Genomic DNA, 12957 nt, shown 5'->3' on the forward strand with positions numbered 1-12957 from the left:
ATTGGGTTTTAACACTTTGTGCTTTCATCTTTTTACATTCAAGATACTGCCAATTGTTAGTTAAAAATTACTTATCGATCTGAAGATCGGTATAGGTATTTGTTTGTTTGTTTGTCTGTTAGATGCACGCAATATCTCACGAAAGCGAGGTTGAATCTGCTCCAAATTTTGCATGTGCATTCATCATATCTCGGACCAGAAGCCTATTGATTTTGGATGAATTATGTTGTATAATTAGCGAGTTATTAATTAATAAGTGATGGGACACGTGCCACTATGGAGTAAGAGTGTTGTTTTGGGGGATCCCCTAACCTTCGATCGATAAGTCTTCCGATATTCTCGATATTCCGATACCGATATTCTCGGTTATCTTATCACTAAATTTTTTTTTTCTGATAGCTGAGCTTGCATCACTCTTATCAGATAAACCTTATCAATTTTCATTTCTGACAGATTAAATTTATCTTATATTTTCAGGGTACGAGAATGAAATCAACAAACATGCTCCACAGATAGCGATTGTGAATCAGGTTGCCAGAGGATTGCTTCATTCCCAACATCCTAACTCTGATCAGATTGCGGCAAAACAAAACGATTTAAATGCAAGGTAATGTTATATGTTCTTTCATTCTCTATGTGACAAATTGTGTGTGATTCCTTCTATCATGTGTTATTGCATCTAAACTTATGTGTGTTTTCTTCCACTATGTGGCAATTCTTAACTCTGAACTCTGACCAGATTTCAGCAAAACAAAATGATTTGAATGCTAGATGATGTTATGTGTTTTTTCATCTTGTATGTGACAAATACCTGTATTTTAATGCAAAGTAATCTTAGGTGTGGTTTCACTTTCTCCATGTGAAAATTATCTGTGACACATCACACATGTGTATCGGCAACATTGTTAGTTGCTTTATGTGTGCTTTAAACCAATATGTGACAATTATCTCTAGCAAAAGTGGAAATGTAAATATCCAAAATATGGCGGGCAATATCAGATCTATCAAACACTTTTATTTTTAATTAGCTTTACGCTCACTGAAAAATTGTCCACGCCCCTTTGTGGGCCGCCTTTCACCGTTTGTCAACCACTGATCTAGTATTTTTCTCTCTTCCCTCTTGTAAGGAATATCTGGAATCTTATCCCAGAAGTCTCTTATATTCAAATTATACATAAAATTTTCTTCAGATGGAATGAGCTTCGAGCTCTCCTTGATCTACGCCGAGAAGCTTTATCTTCTGCGCAAGGAATTCAGAGTTTCCAACTTGAGTGTGATGAAACAAAGACCTGGATAAAAGAAAAGTCACGATTGGTCGGTTCAACTGAGGATTTAACCAATGATCTTGCAGGAGTAATGGCCCTACAAAGAAAGCTGTCGAGCATGGAAAGAGATTTGGCTGCCATTCAGGTAGTGTATAATTATAAAACGAGAATATCGGTCGGAGACCGAAGACTTATCGATCGAAAGGTAGGGGATCCCCCAAAACAACGCTCTTACTCCATTGTGACACCATGTGTCTCATCACTAATTAATTAATAACTCGCTAATTATACGACACAATTCGTCGAAAATCAATAAGCTTCTGATCTGAGCTATGAATGCACATGCAAAATTTGGAGCAGATTCAACCTCGCTTTCGTGAGATATCGCGTGCATCTAACAGTCAGACAGACAAATAAACAAACAAACAGACAAATACATATCAACATACTTACCGATCTTGAGATCGATAAGTAATGATTCTGGGAAAATGCCGTTTTAATAATTTTTATGAATGCTCAGATTGACATATTCGAAGTGGAGAGGGTTGGAAAGTCTAAAACAGTGGTTCCCAACCTTTTAAGGCTTGTGGGATCCCTTAAGGAGTATTTAGCACTCATGGGCCACCCTGTTTGTAATTGCAGTGGTGTCCATAGTGTTATTGTTATTGGTTGATTCTAAATCCCATTATGTTCAAACAATTCATGCTCAACAAAGTGAAAACACCCTGCGAATTAAACCTTATCAAGCAATGGGACAAGGGAGAACGGGGATGAGGGAAGTAAGTTTCAGAATTTCGAATCAAAGCGATTCGAATCAACATCAATTCGAAGCAATTTAAGAAAAGGGGGCTTGGTTCTATTTAAAAAAAAATTCACAAATATTTTAAACGTTTCTTCAAATTATCTACATGATATTATTATAATAAAACATCATCGCTTTATACCTTTTTATAAACATGTCTGCGATGCTTCTCTCGTTAACATTGCTTCTTTTAAAATCATAGCGCATACGGTACTAACTAGCGTTTACCATTTGGATAAATTTTGAAGATCAATTTTGGAAAAAACAATCGCTATACACCCAGTATTATTTGCAAACATAATTGTATGTAAGTAAATATGTAACTGAGTATACCTTTATGTAACCAAAAATAAATATTGGCCGTAATATATTTGGTAGTTGATACATCCACGCAGTGTGTTTTTCTAGTAACTTTCCTAATTCTTTAAGCTCATTATTGTTATTTTATCAAAATTTATACTATATTTCTTTCAAATTTGAAAAAATTCAACGATAATATGATGATATACTAAATAGAATCAGATTCGGAAATATTCGAATCGGAACATTGTGATTCGAAATTCGATTCGAAAAAAAAAAATATTCGAAACTTACATCCCTAACAGGGAGTTTTCTTGTAAAGGGAAAAATAAAATCAGTTTTGCACCTAGTATTGGGGCTTTCCTCCAACTGCTCTGCGGCCCCCTGATTGGGAACCGCGGTCCTATAATATAATAAATATGTATTGACATAGATAAAGAAATATACGCACAAGACTGAATTATTCATTTCCATTTCCCATACAGGCAAAACTGGACAACCTACAGGATGAAGCGGATAAACTTGCGGCAGAACATCCTGAAGAGGCTGATGATATAAGAAAGAAATTCGACGAAATCACAAACGTATGGAAAGAATTGAAGGAATTACTGAAAAAGAGGGAAGATTCGCTTGGAGAAGCAGGAAATCTGCAGAAATTTTTGCAGAATTTGGATGATTTTCAGGTTTGTGTTTATGAGGAATTTTTTTCTTACGATGTTGCATGAAATCAGGTCCGCAGAATTGGGAAAGCTGCTGCAGCTCACAAGCAGTTGATTGTTGTGTACGGTATTCTGACTTTGTTCAGACAAAACGTTACAGAAATACATTTGTGTTAGTGTGCAGCAGGACTTGAATTGCATAGTATGGTATGTTTATTCCTGCTACAGATACAGCATCCTTGCATTATACGCATGCTTATCTACAATCGCAAAGGCATTAAGGAATGATTGGGAGTCTCGCGTAACCTCTACTGAAAGTAAAGATGTATAGTTTCGTTATTTTAATCAGCAAATATAATCTGTTCAAAACATTATTACATTGTTACATTGAAGGATTTGCCATTTTTACAATTAATTGCCAGACAGAAAATAAACATAGCTCACTTCTTGGTCTCTTGTAACAAAATGAGAATATTTATCAAAACAATGTTTATCTTATTGCTTTATCAAATATAATATCGTAGTAACCTGTATTTTGCCACATTTGAAACGATATGATAACAATTCAAAACAACATTTCCAATTTTACACAGGCCTGGCTTACAAAGACTCAAACTGCCATTGCATCAGAGGATATGCCACAAACTCTGCCAGAAGCTGAGAAGTTACTGCAACAACATACGGCTATTAAAGCAGAGATAGACAATTATGAGGTATGCTTTATTTAGGGTGGTGCAACTTTGGAGGTAGGGAAAAAATATTAAATATTTTTTGGCATGGGGTGAAAGATAGTTCAGGTACTGAAAAAAATTTGGTAGTATAGAAGTTGCGGGGATGGAAATTTTTCGGGGAGTAAATAAAGTTGAGGTCTAGGGACGTATAGTCTTGCCAAGATTTTCAATGATTATGAATTTTTTATTATGATGATAGTATTTTTTGGGTGATGGGAGAAAGCGCTAAATTTTGTTTTTAATTATGAGGGAATTAATTCATTGAGAATTGAATATTTTTTTTTTGGAGAGATGGATTTTTACTATTGCTTAGATATTTCATGATAGGCTGGATATGGCACATTGAAATTCTAGTGACATCGATGCATTGTTTCATTACAAAAGGTTTTTTCTTGGGGTTTGAGGTTGCAGACTAAGTAGAATTATATATAAATATTTAGAAAATCATTGAATGAAATTTGAAGCTGTATGGATGATATATTTAGAACAAAAAATTTAACGCCACTTGTAAACACAGAGATATCAAAGCAATTTGATAAAAGTGTCATTTCCCCTTTTCATCAATACTCATCTCCGAAATCATTAGATTATGACTGAGTTTTATTATTTCAGGATGATTATCAGCGCATCAAAGAAACAGGAGCCAAAGTTACTGAAGGAAAAGAACAAGATCCTCAGTATATGTTCTTGGCACAAAGATTGCAGGTAATAATTGCTTTAATTTTCAACATTTTTTTGCACTGATCAGTGTTTAAAGGCTATATGCTTGAAGTTGTATTTTTTAACTTTAAAATTTCTTAGAGCAAGGTCATGCAAACTCATCCAGGAGCGAACACTCTTCTTTCAGAAAAAGTTACACACGACCACTGATGTCAAAAAATACAATATAGAATTGTAGGTTGGCAATTTTGGGGGCCATTTTGGAGCATCCTTTAGCATTTCAACAGCCATCTGTACATTGCTTGGATATGAGTTTCCTTTATTTCTAAATGAGTGAGGGTGATTTTGCTTCAATCAAAATCTCTAATAATTAATCATAAAAACAGCTGTACTTCAATTTTTTTTCTATGTCTTTTTTGTTTTCAATTTTTTTTTTATCTAGAATTAACTCTTTGATTCTTTTTTCAGGCATTGGACCAAGGTTGGGATGAACTACAGCAAATGTGGGAAAACAGAAACAAATTCCTCACCCAAGCCCATCAATATCAGACCTTTGTGAGAGATGCAAAACAGGTATGGAACAGATAATATTCAACTCTTTCAAGTGATCCAGTATCCCAGAGTCCAGGAAAACAACCGCCTGGTTGTGGCAAAACTGTCACTGACACCTTGACAATTGTTTCAACATAGAAAATTTTGGCAAAGTGTTATATAAAACTATTTGTATGTGGTCTTTTTGCTTTTAATCACTAAACCAGTAGTTTTCAAACTACAAACGGGCGTGATCCGCAAGGGGGTTGCATAGACAATTTATGGAGGGGCGTAAAGATAATTAAAAATAAAAATATTTGTTAGATTTGATTTAGCCCGCTTTATTTTGGATATTTTCATTTCCCTATTTTTCGATATTTATTTTCAACCACGTATCTTCAATGTGTTTTTTGAATAAAACATACTTTCGCTGTACTATTTGATATTTGCAGCTTATTGTTAGCTAGTTACTTTTGACAAATTCCAAAAAGGTGGCTTGCCCTAAAAAGTTTAACAACCCCTGTACTAGGCTATCACTTCCACTGTTAATGTGAATAAAGAACACACTATGTCTTGTATATTTTCAGAGAAAATAAAACCTAACTATTCCTTTCAAAGGCTGAACAACTTCTCAGTAATCAAGAATATGCTCTTGCAAGCACTCGAGCTCAGGCATCAGCCGTGTCCCCTGTAGAAGAAGAAGATGGGCAGGAGACTGTCGACGCTGTCGCTGCCCGAGGACCTGTTGCGTCACCAGATGTCGCTGAAGAGGCATTGAAAAAGCATGAAGCGTTCGTCGCTTCTATGGCAGCTAATGATGAGAGGATTAACGCTGTGCTAAGGTTTGTGAATGTAGTTTTTGCATCGACAATGAGTGTGAAAATATTTTTTTTATAGAAGTGATTTGCTCAAAACATGGGTACACGCACTCACTTAAAAGTAAATGAGACTCATCTCTGAGCAAAGTTTCAGTCGTACTGGAATAAAATAACTACTCGGACTCATCTAAAAAGTAAATGAGAATCATCTCTTGAAACGTCTTCTGTTGTAGTTGCTAATTAAACTAGTTAGATATTAATCTGACTCCAAACAGAATATATAATAGGTTACTTGTTCAAGTCGAGACGTCTGTTAATTTGATATAACAACAAGGATCTAGACAATTGCCTGTATAGATTTTATTTCCTTCGATAAATATATTACAATAAATTAAATCCAATAAACCAACTTACAATTTCAAGTTATTATTCATAACAGTAGCGATCATCAGATTTATTAATGTTTGACGATAATGAAGACGATCTCTCTTGTATGTTTGAGATTGCATTTAAAGGGGTACAACAATTTTCCCGATTGTTCGAGACCATTCTTACACTGATTATTCATGTAAAACAAGGTCATTCAACATATCACACGAGAAATTATTCGCTATTTCGCACGTTATGTTGAAATATCATATTAGAATGTTCTTGAATATTCTCCAATATTTATGACTTAGGAATTATTTTTAGTCTTGATGTCATTATTTCCAAAATTATTGGTTATTTTGTTACACTCTGAGCTAAGTCATGGGCAAACACTGAAATTGAGAGAGCTACTTACGCGTAGAGGAGACTCGTCTCTGAGAAAATTCACAGACACTCAGAAGTAAAGGGGACTCCCCTCTGAGAAAAATTATGGTTGACCACTGAATTGCAAAGAGCTACTCGCACTCACTGAGAAGTAAAGGAGACTCATCTCTTTGCAGAGTTATGGGCACTCACTCAAAAGTACAAAAGTAGAGGAGACTCATCTCTGACCAAAGTTATGAGCACTCGCTCCAAAGCAAAATAGACTCATCACTGAGAAAATTTACAGACACTCACTCAGAAGTAAAAAGGACTCAGTAGTCAGCACTGAGCAAAATTATAGTCGATTGCTGAATAAAGAGATACTCTCACACATCCAGAAGACTCATATCTGAACTAAGTTTTGGACTTAATTGCCCTGAGCTATGCGCACTCACTGAGAAGTATAGGAGACTCATCTCTTAGCAAAATTACATACTCCACTAGAATCCCAAGAGCTACTGAAAAACAGAAAACTTGCCAAACATTTACTTTTTACAAAGAATAACTTTTGAAAAGACTTTTAAAGGCCCTATTTTACATTACACTCAAAGATGCTCAAAATGTCGTCCGTGCACTTTAGAGCAGTGTCTTAACCTAGAAGCCCATGCTCTTGTAGCGTCTTAAAAATATTGGCAACTTTTTTTTACTCCCAAAACAATCACCATCCCCCCAATTTCTATACCTCTAAATTTTTCTCAGTACCTGAGCAATTCACCCATAAATCCCATGCCCCCAATTTTTTTTTTACTCCCTGATAAAGCTCTCAACACTTGCCCAAAAAATGTTTCCAACTCCAACACTCCCTCACAACTCCTGTGCCGAAAACAATATTTAATATTTTTGCTCGATTGCAAATCATCATTTGTAAAAATAAATAGCTGTTAGACAAATTTTCTGTTTTTCTAGCGACCACCCTGTATATAGAATTTTGGTGATGCATTACTTGCCAGTATGTGAAATAACAGTAATGTTTATTTCATTTCTAGATCTGCAGAAACTCTCTCAGACCCTGATCTGGAACACTATGCTGCCGATAAAATATCTGAGCGAGCGGAAAAAGTTGACGAGAGACAGAAGAAGAATAAACATGAGGCAGAAGAGGTTATGGAATTGTTACAGGTATGGATAATGTCTCACAACCTCTCCTGTCTTAAATATACTGGCTTTAGAAAGTCTCTTTAAATTTATAACGTAACATTGCATCTACATTGTTATGCAAAGCCTCCGCTATTCTGATTCTATGTATTCTGTCGAAATCGTGAGATACATGTTGTGCATTAGTTTTAATAATTGTGTTCCGAATCAAAAGTTTAAAAAAGTACAATAAATAAGTACTAATATTAGTGTATATCTAATATATAGACACAAAATGGTACAAGTATGCAATCTGTCACAGTAGCATACTGATATCATATCGCAGTTGAGCAGCAGATTTGAACTCACACGAAAGCTAAACCGCCCTAAGAGGGCAAAATGTAATTTTGATGACTTCGTCACGAACGAAAATCGAATTATATCGAGGTCATGGAAATTTGAAATAATCAAAAGTAATAGCATTCTAGCGAAAAATACATTCTTTATGCTCTGAAAATTTTAAAGCAATTGGTCCAGTAGTTAGGGAGAAAAGCGATTTTTTTCATAACAACAATAAGAAGAAGGAAAGAAATACTAACATGATAATCAACAACAACAACAAAACGAGAATATCGGTCAGAGACTGAACCCCTATCGATCGAAAGTTAGAGGATCGCCCAAAAAAGCGCTCTTACTCCATAGCGACACCTTGTGTCCCATCACTAATTAATTAATAACTCGCTAATTATACGACATAATTCATCCAAAATCAATAGGCTTCTGGTCCGACATATGATGAATGCACATGCAAAATCTGGAGCAGATTCAATCTCGCTTTCGTGAGATATCGCGTGCATCTAACAGACAGACAGACAGACAAATACCTATCAACATACTTACCGATTAAAATCGATAAGTAATAAAGCGATCTGTAGGTCCACTTCATGTCCAATTATATTTTTGAATACTGGGCCTTTGAATAGCTTTACAAAATCGTTGTTATTGATCAATTGCTATTTGTTTGGGGGGAATAAGAATTGCTTTTCTTTTCTATTACTTGATCAATCGTTTTCAAATTTTCAGCAGTTGAGTATGGAAGTGTTCATGAGTATAATAAAAGATATTCTCCAGAGCATCTGTTATCTGACCTTTTGACCTTTTTAGTTATTACGAGCTCTTCATTTTTCTATAAACTAATCAAATTTTCATTTTTGTAGGAAAATCTCTCGATGCAAAAATTCTTTGCTGATTGTGAAGACCTGAATGAATGGATAAATGAAAAAATGTTGACAGCGAAAGACGCTACGTATGATGACGCAAGAAATTTGCACTCCAAGTGGCAAAAACATCAGGTTGGTGTTATATTGGGGCTGTTTTGGGGGGAGTAGGTATAAAATGGGCTCTCCTGTTACTGTATTGTGTGTACCAGGTTAGGGTTAGCGCATAATTTTCTTTTTCTTATTTTAGTTCTATTAAAGAGTTCGGGGACTGTCTGTGTTAGCCAAGTGAATATACCCCTGCCCATAGGTTTCAGTCCCTTTACACAACTTGATGCAAAGTAGGCGAACAATCCATATTGGTACACATACTTCTGGAACGTCCTGCAAACAAGTCTTCAAATTTTCCATGTTTTACTCTCATTATCCCCTTATTTTTATCATGTTTGAATAACCACTGCAATACCAGCCTCATATTCTCCCAAACTGTTATTCTTTATATTTTTCTTGCACCAGGCTTTCGCTGCAGAACTTGCGGCCAACAAAGACAGACTCACACAATTAGAAAAGGAAGGTGACAAGCTCGCTGAAGCAAAACCAGAACGAACAGATGAAATTGAAACCCGATTGGATGAATTACGTAAAAAGTGGGCGGAGCTTGAATCTAGCACCGCCTCCAAAGAGAAGACTTTGTTCGAAGCTCACAAATCGGAATTATTTGCTCAGGTGAGACTTTTTCTGTTTCTCTTGTTCGACAGATTTTTCTGCTTTTTAGCGGTTTAAACCGGTTTCGACCAGGTTTATGCAAACTGAAAAGTACATCCAGTCTTATTGCTGCCTTCATTTTAACTTTGGGTTTTGGAGATTTATTTACTTACGTGTGGTAAGGTGGGGCTACTAATCCTGTCTCCAAAATTGTTCGGTAATTTATTAAAACATGTCAAAGTGAGAGAACGCATTAGCGTGTAACTGAGGGAAAAATGAGTAAAATAGAATCGATATATCTAGAGCACGCATTGGTGCTGAACTGACGAAACTGACAAACAGAGACATGAACCACATAATATTTCTACCTTGACTTATTGGGCGGTAATATGGTCAATCCCTATTACTGCTAGAAATAGACCTCCACTTATTGGCCAAGTGAGCTTAATAGCCCGAAAACATGTCATGTCGTTTGAACATCTAACAACTATAATCTGTGGTACATAATTAGGTATTTGAGGCATCCTATTAGATTTTCTCGACTATACGCCTATCACGCGGATAAGCCGACTCCCTAATAACAGCTTCGAAATAGTGAATTTATAGAAATTCGCATATACGCCGTTTCCACAAATCGTAACACGGCGCACGCATCTATTACAGTCAATGATGTTCAATTCAAATTTAATATTCAAATATCGCGATTCGCTACCTTCTTGTATATGGCACACACACTCTAGCGCCGCTGTCCACATTTTGATTAAAACAATTTTCGATTATTATATTTTCTGTTTTATGGTAATGGAAGACAGCACTTTGCGGCACAACTAAATTACTGCCAACATGAAAGGAATTAAATCAGCGCCGACTTCGTATAACATGAGGACATTTTTGATTGAAAATATTTTACAATCATTATTTTATATTAAGGTAGTCGAGATATCCTGAGCGGACACGGCAATAAATTTGGTTATTTTTCGAAGTCTTCTCAAACATGATTTGTGTGAGCTTCATATATGGGCTGATATATTTTATAATGTATGCCAAAGTGTCTGCCGATTATTTAATTGACTTTGTATACCAGCTGTTATTTGTCTTAATCCTAAAAACAAAAACGTGGCCGGTGCAATGAAGCACTCCCTGCCCGATAACGGCACTTCAGAAAGAAAACGGCTACCACGAAATAAAGTGATTGATTTATGACCCTTCGGTTTTGCTGATTCAGGAAAAACGGAAAACACAGCTGTTGCCTAACCCATGGACGTACAGCACAGTATTTATCACATCATATTCATAGGTTATTTCAACCTTTCAGTTACCGTAAATGGTTGTTCAAAATGATTGAAATTACAGTTTTATTGTTAAGAATTAATGCTGTGAGTATTATTCTACCTGAAACTTCCATCTGATTCTTACTTGTGCACAAATGATAACGTTTTGACCACGAGACGGCTGGTAGATAGATCAATGCTGTTGCTCTTATGCAAAAGATACAATTAAATTTAATCAAATACAAGCGGTCACGTTTATGATCAGACAATCACACCTGTGTGGTGTGTGCGTGCACGCTCTTTATCGTGAGAATTAAGCATGGTCTGTAGCTGTTGCAATTACCGGCAAGTCAGCATTATATCATTTCGTTGCGTGATCAAAGTCTCGATGCGCGAAGGAGCCGATTTTTTGGTGCTATCTGAGTTATGCGCGCATAAGACGGTCCCTTAGTTGGGCAACTTTTTTTTCGAGTTTTAAACTCGGCGTATTTGCGAATAAATACGGTAATCGCAGAATCAAGAATAAAGCGTGTGACTAAATTTTCAGTGCTCCCATAGTATGTGTACCAGGTTAGGGTTAGGCCATAATTTTATTCCAAATTTCCTAATTTTACTTCTATTACGAGTTCGGGGACTGTCTGTGTTAGCCAAGTGAATATACCCCCTTCCCATAGGTCTCAGTTCCTTTACACAACTTGATGTAAAATAGGAGAACGAAATTAGTTACCTCAATATTGGTACACACACTTCTGGAGCGCCAAATTTTCACTTGATATTACTTCTTTTCAGACTTGTGAGGATCTTGAGAAATTTGTCACACAAATGGAAGGCCAGCTTGCTTCAGAGGAATACGGGAAAGATCTGGCGAGTGTTAACGCTTTGTTGAAAAATCATTCCACAAATGAAGATGAAGTTGAAGTAAGAATACAAGAAGTACAGGAACTGGAAAGCCAAGGTTTGTAGATAATAACAGTTTCTCTGAACAAGGCTTTTTTTAGGCCAGGGGGGGGAGGGGGGGGCCAAAGTATTTTTGGCATTCAGAAAATCTTTTAGCAAAGCGCAGTGTTGGGAAGAGTACTTAATTTTTTCTAAAGGCCGTATCATATAATACCTTTATGATAGCATCTAATTCAATGATTGAAATTATTGAAAATGAGATGAGAAAAGCATTATTTGTTTAACGATCCATTGTTTAGATATTTGAATACAGTTTAAAATTAAATCCCACATTTGTATGTGCTCCCAATTTTCTCCAAGAGCAGGGAGGCTGCAAAAAATGTCACAGTTTGCATATTCCTACTCTAGGCGTAGCAGCTTTATTATAACTAACGCACTTTGTTGTCTGTGAGCTGTCATCCAGCCGGCCATTGAATTTTTTGTCACGTGGTTCTTGACCATAGGTATCCATGTACAGATGCCACACTTGACTCTTTCCAGAAATAAGTTTTTCTTAGTTTTGAGTTTTTGGTGAGTGACCTTGCTTTGAGCGTTGATTGAAAAAAAAATGGGTCATCAGCATATTCAATCTGCCATTATATTAATTCAAATAATCCATTTTTTCAGCGAACACTCTCCGAGATGAAGGCAGTGATGTTGATGAAATGGATCAAAAACGAAACGAAGTCAAGAATCGTCTTGAAGAATTGATCGAACCTTTGAACAAGAGAAAACAAATGCTGGGCAATAGCAAACAACTTCATCAGTTCTATAGGTAAGATGTTATTTTTTGAGCGCTGTTAATAGCTTGTAAATTGTACAATTGGGCCATAACCCATAGGCAGTGTTCTCTCTAAGTAAATGGTGCAGTTGCGCACCATGGCGGGAACCTTGCCTATTATGCATACTTGAATTCATTTGATTGATCAAACCAGTAATTTTCAAACAGTGCATAGAAGTCAGGGGCGAAGCCAGGAATTTCTAAAGGGGTGGGAAGGTTCTGAAGTCATTTTTCAGAAATCGGTTTTCATCTACAAAAAATTGCCATTTATGATACAGGAAAATGCTTTTTTTTACCTTTCAGAATGAGGCTCAACCTGGCTGCGCCCCTGTTCACCAATGAGGTTATTGTTACTAGATTCCAAAATTATTTGTAGCATAATATTCAACCTTTGTACATTGAAATAATCTATAGA

The 12957-nt window shown here is 36.1% G+C and overlaps 1 protein-coding gene across 7 annotated transcripts in view; it reads left to right on the plus strand.

Moving 5' to 3' along the window:
* The window catches only part of LOC120332889 (spectrin beta chain, non-erythrocytic 1-like), an 88528-nt gene that overhangs the window by 56399 nt on the left and 19172 nt on the right, over positions 1-12957 (plus strand). For all 7 annotated transcript variants that reach the window (XM_078119199.1, XM_039400219.2, XM_039400221.2 and 4 more), the window contains 12 exons: positions 478-607; positions 1191-1410; positions 2853-3050; positions 3620-3739; positions 4370-4462; positions 4886-4990; positions 5567-5790; positions 7545-7677; positions 8850-8984; positions 9366-9575; positions 11615-11780; positions 12389-12536. In XM_078119199.1, the coding sequence (XP_077975325.1) occupies positions 478-607; positions 1191-1410; positions 2853-3050; positions 3620-3739; positions 4370-4462; positions 4886-4990; positions 5567-5790; positions 7545-7677; positions 8850-8984; positions 9366-9575; positions 11615-11780; positions 12389-12536 (1882 nt within the window). The remainder of the gene's footprint in view (positions 1-477; positions 608-1190; positions 1411-2852; positions 3051-3619; positions 3740-4369; positions 4463-4885; positions 4991-5566; positions 5791-7544; positions 7678-8849; positions 8985-9365; positions 9576-11614; positions 11781-12388; positions 12537-12957) is intronic.

Source organism: Styela clava, chromosome 13, assembly GCF_964204865.1.
Source record: "Styela clava chromosome 13, kaStyClav1.hap1.2, whole genome shotgun sequence".
Lineage (NCBI taxonomy): Eukaryota > Metazoa > Chordata > Ascidiacea > Stolidobranchia > Styelidae > Styela > Styela clava.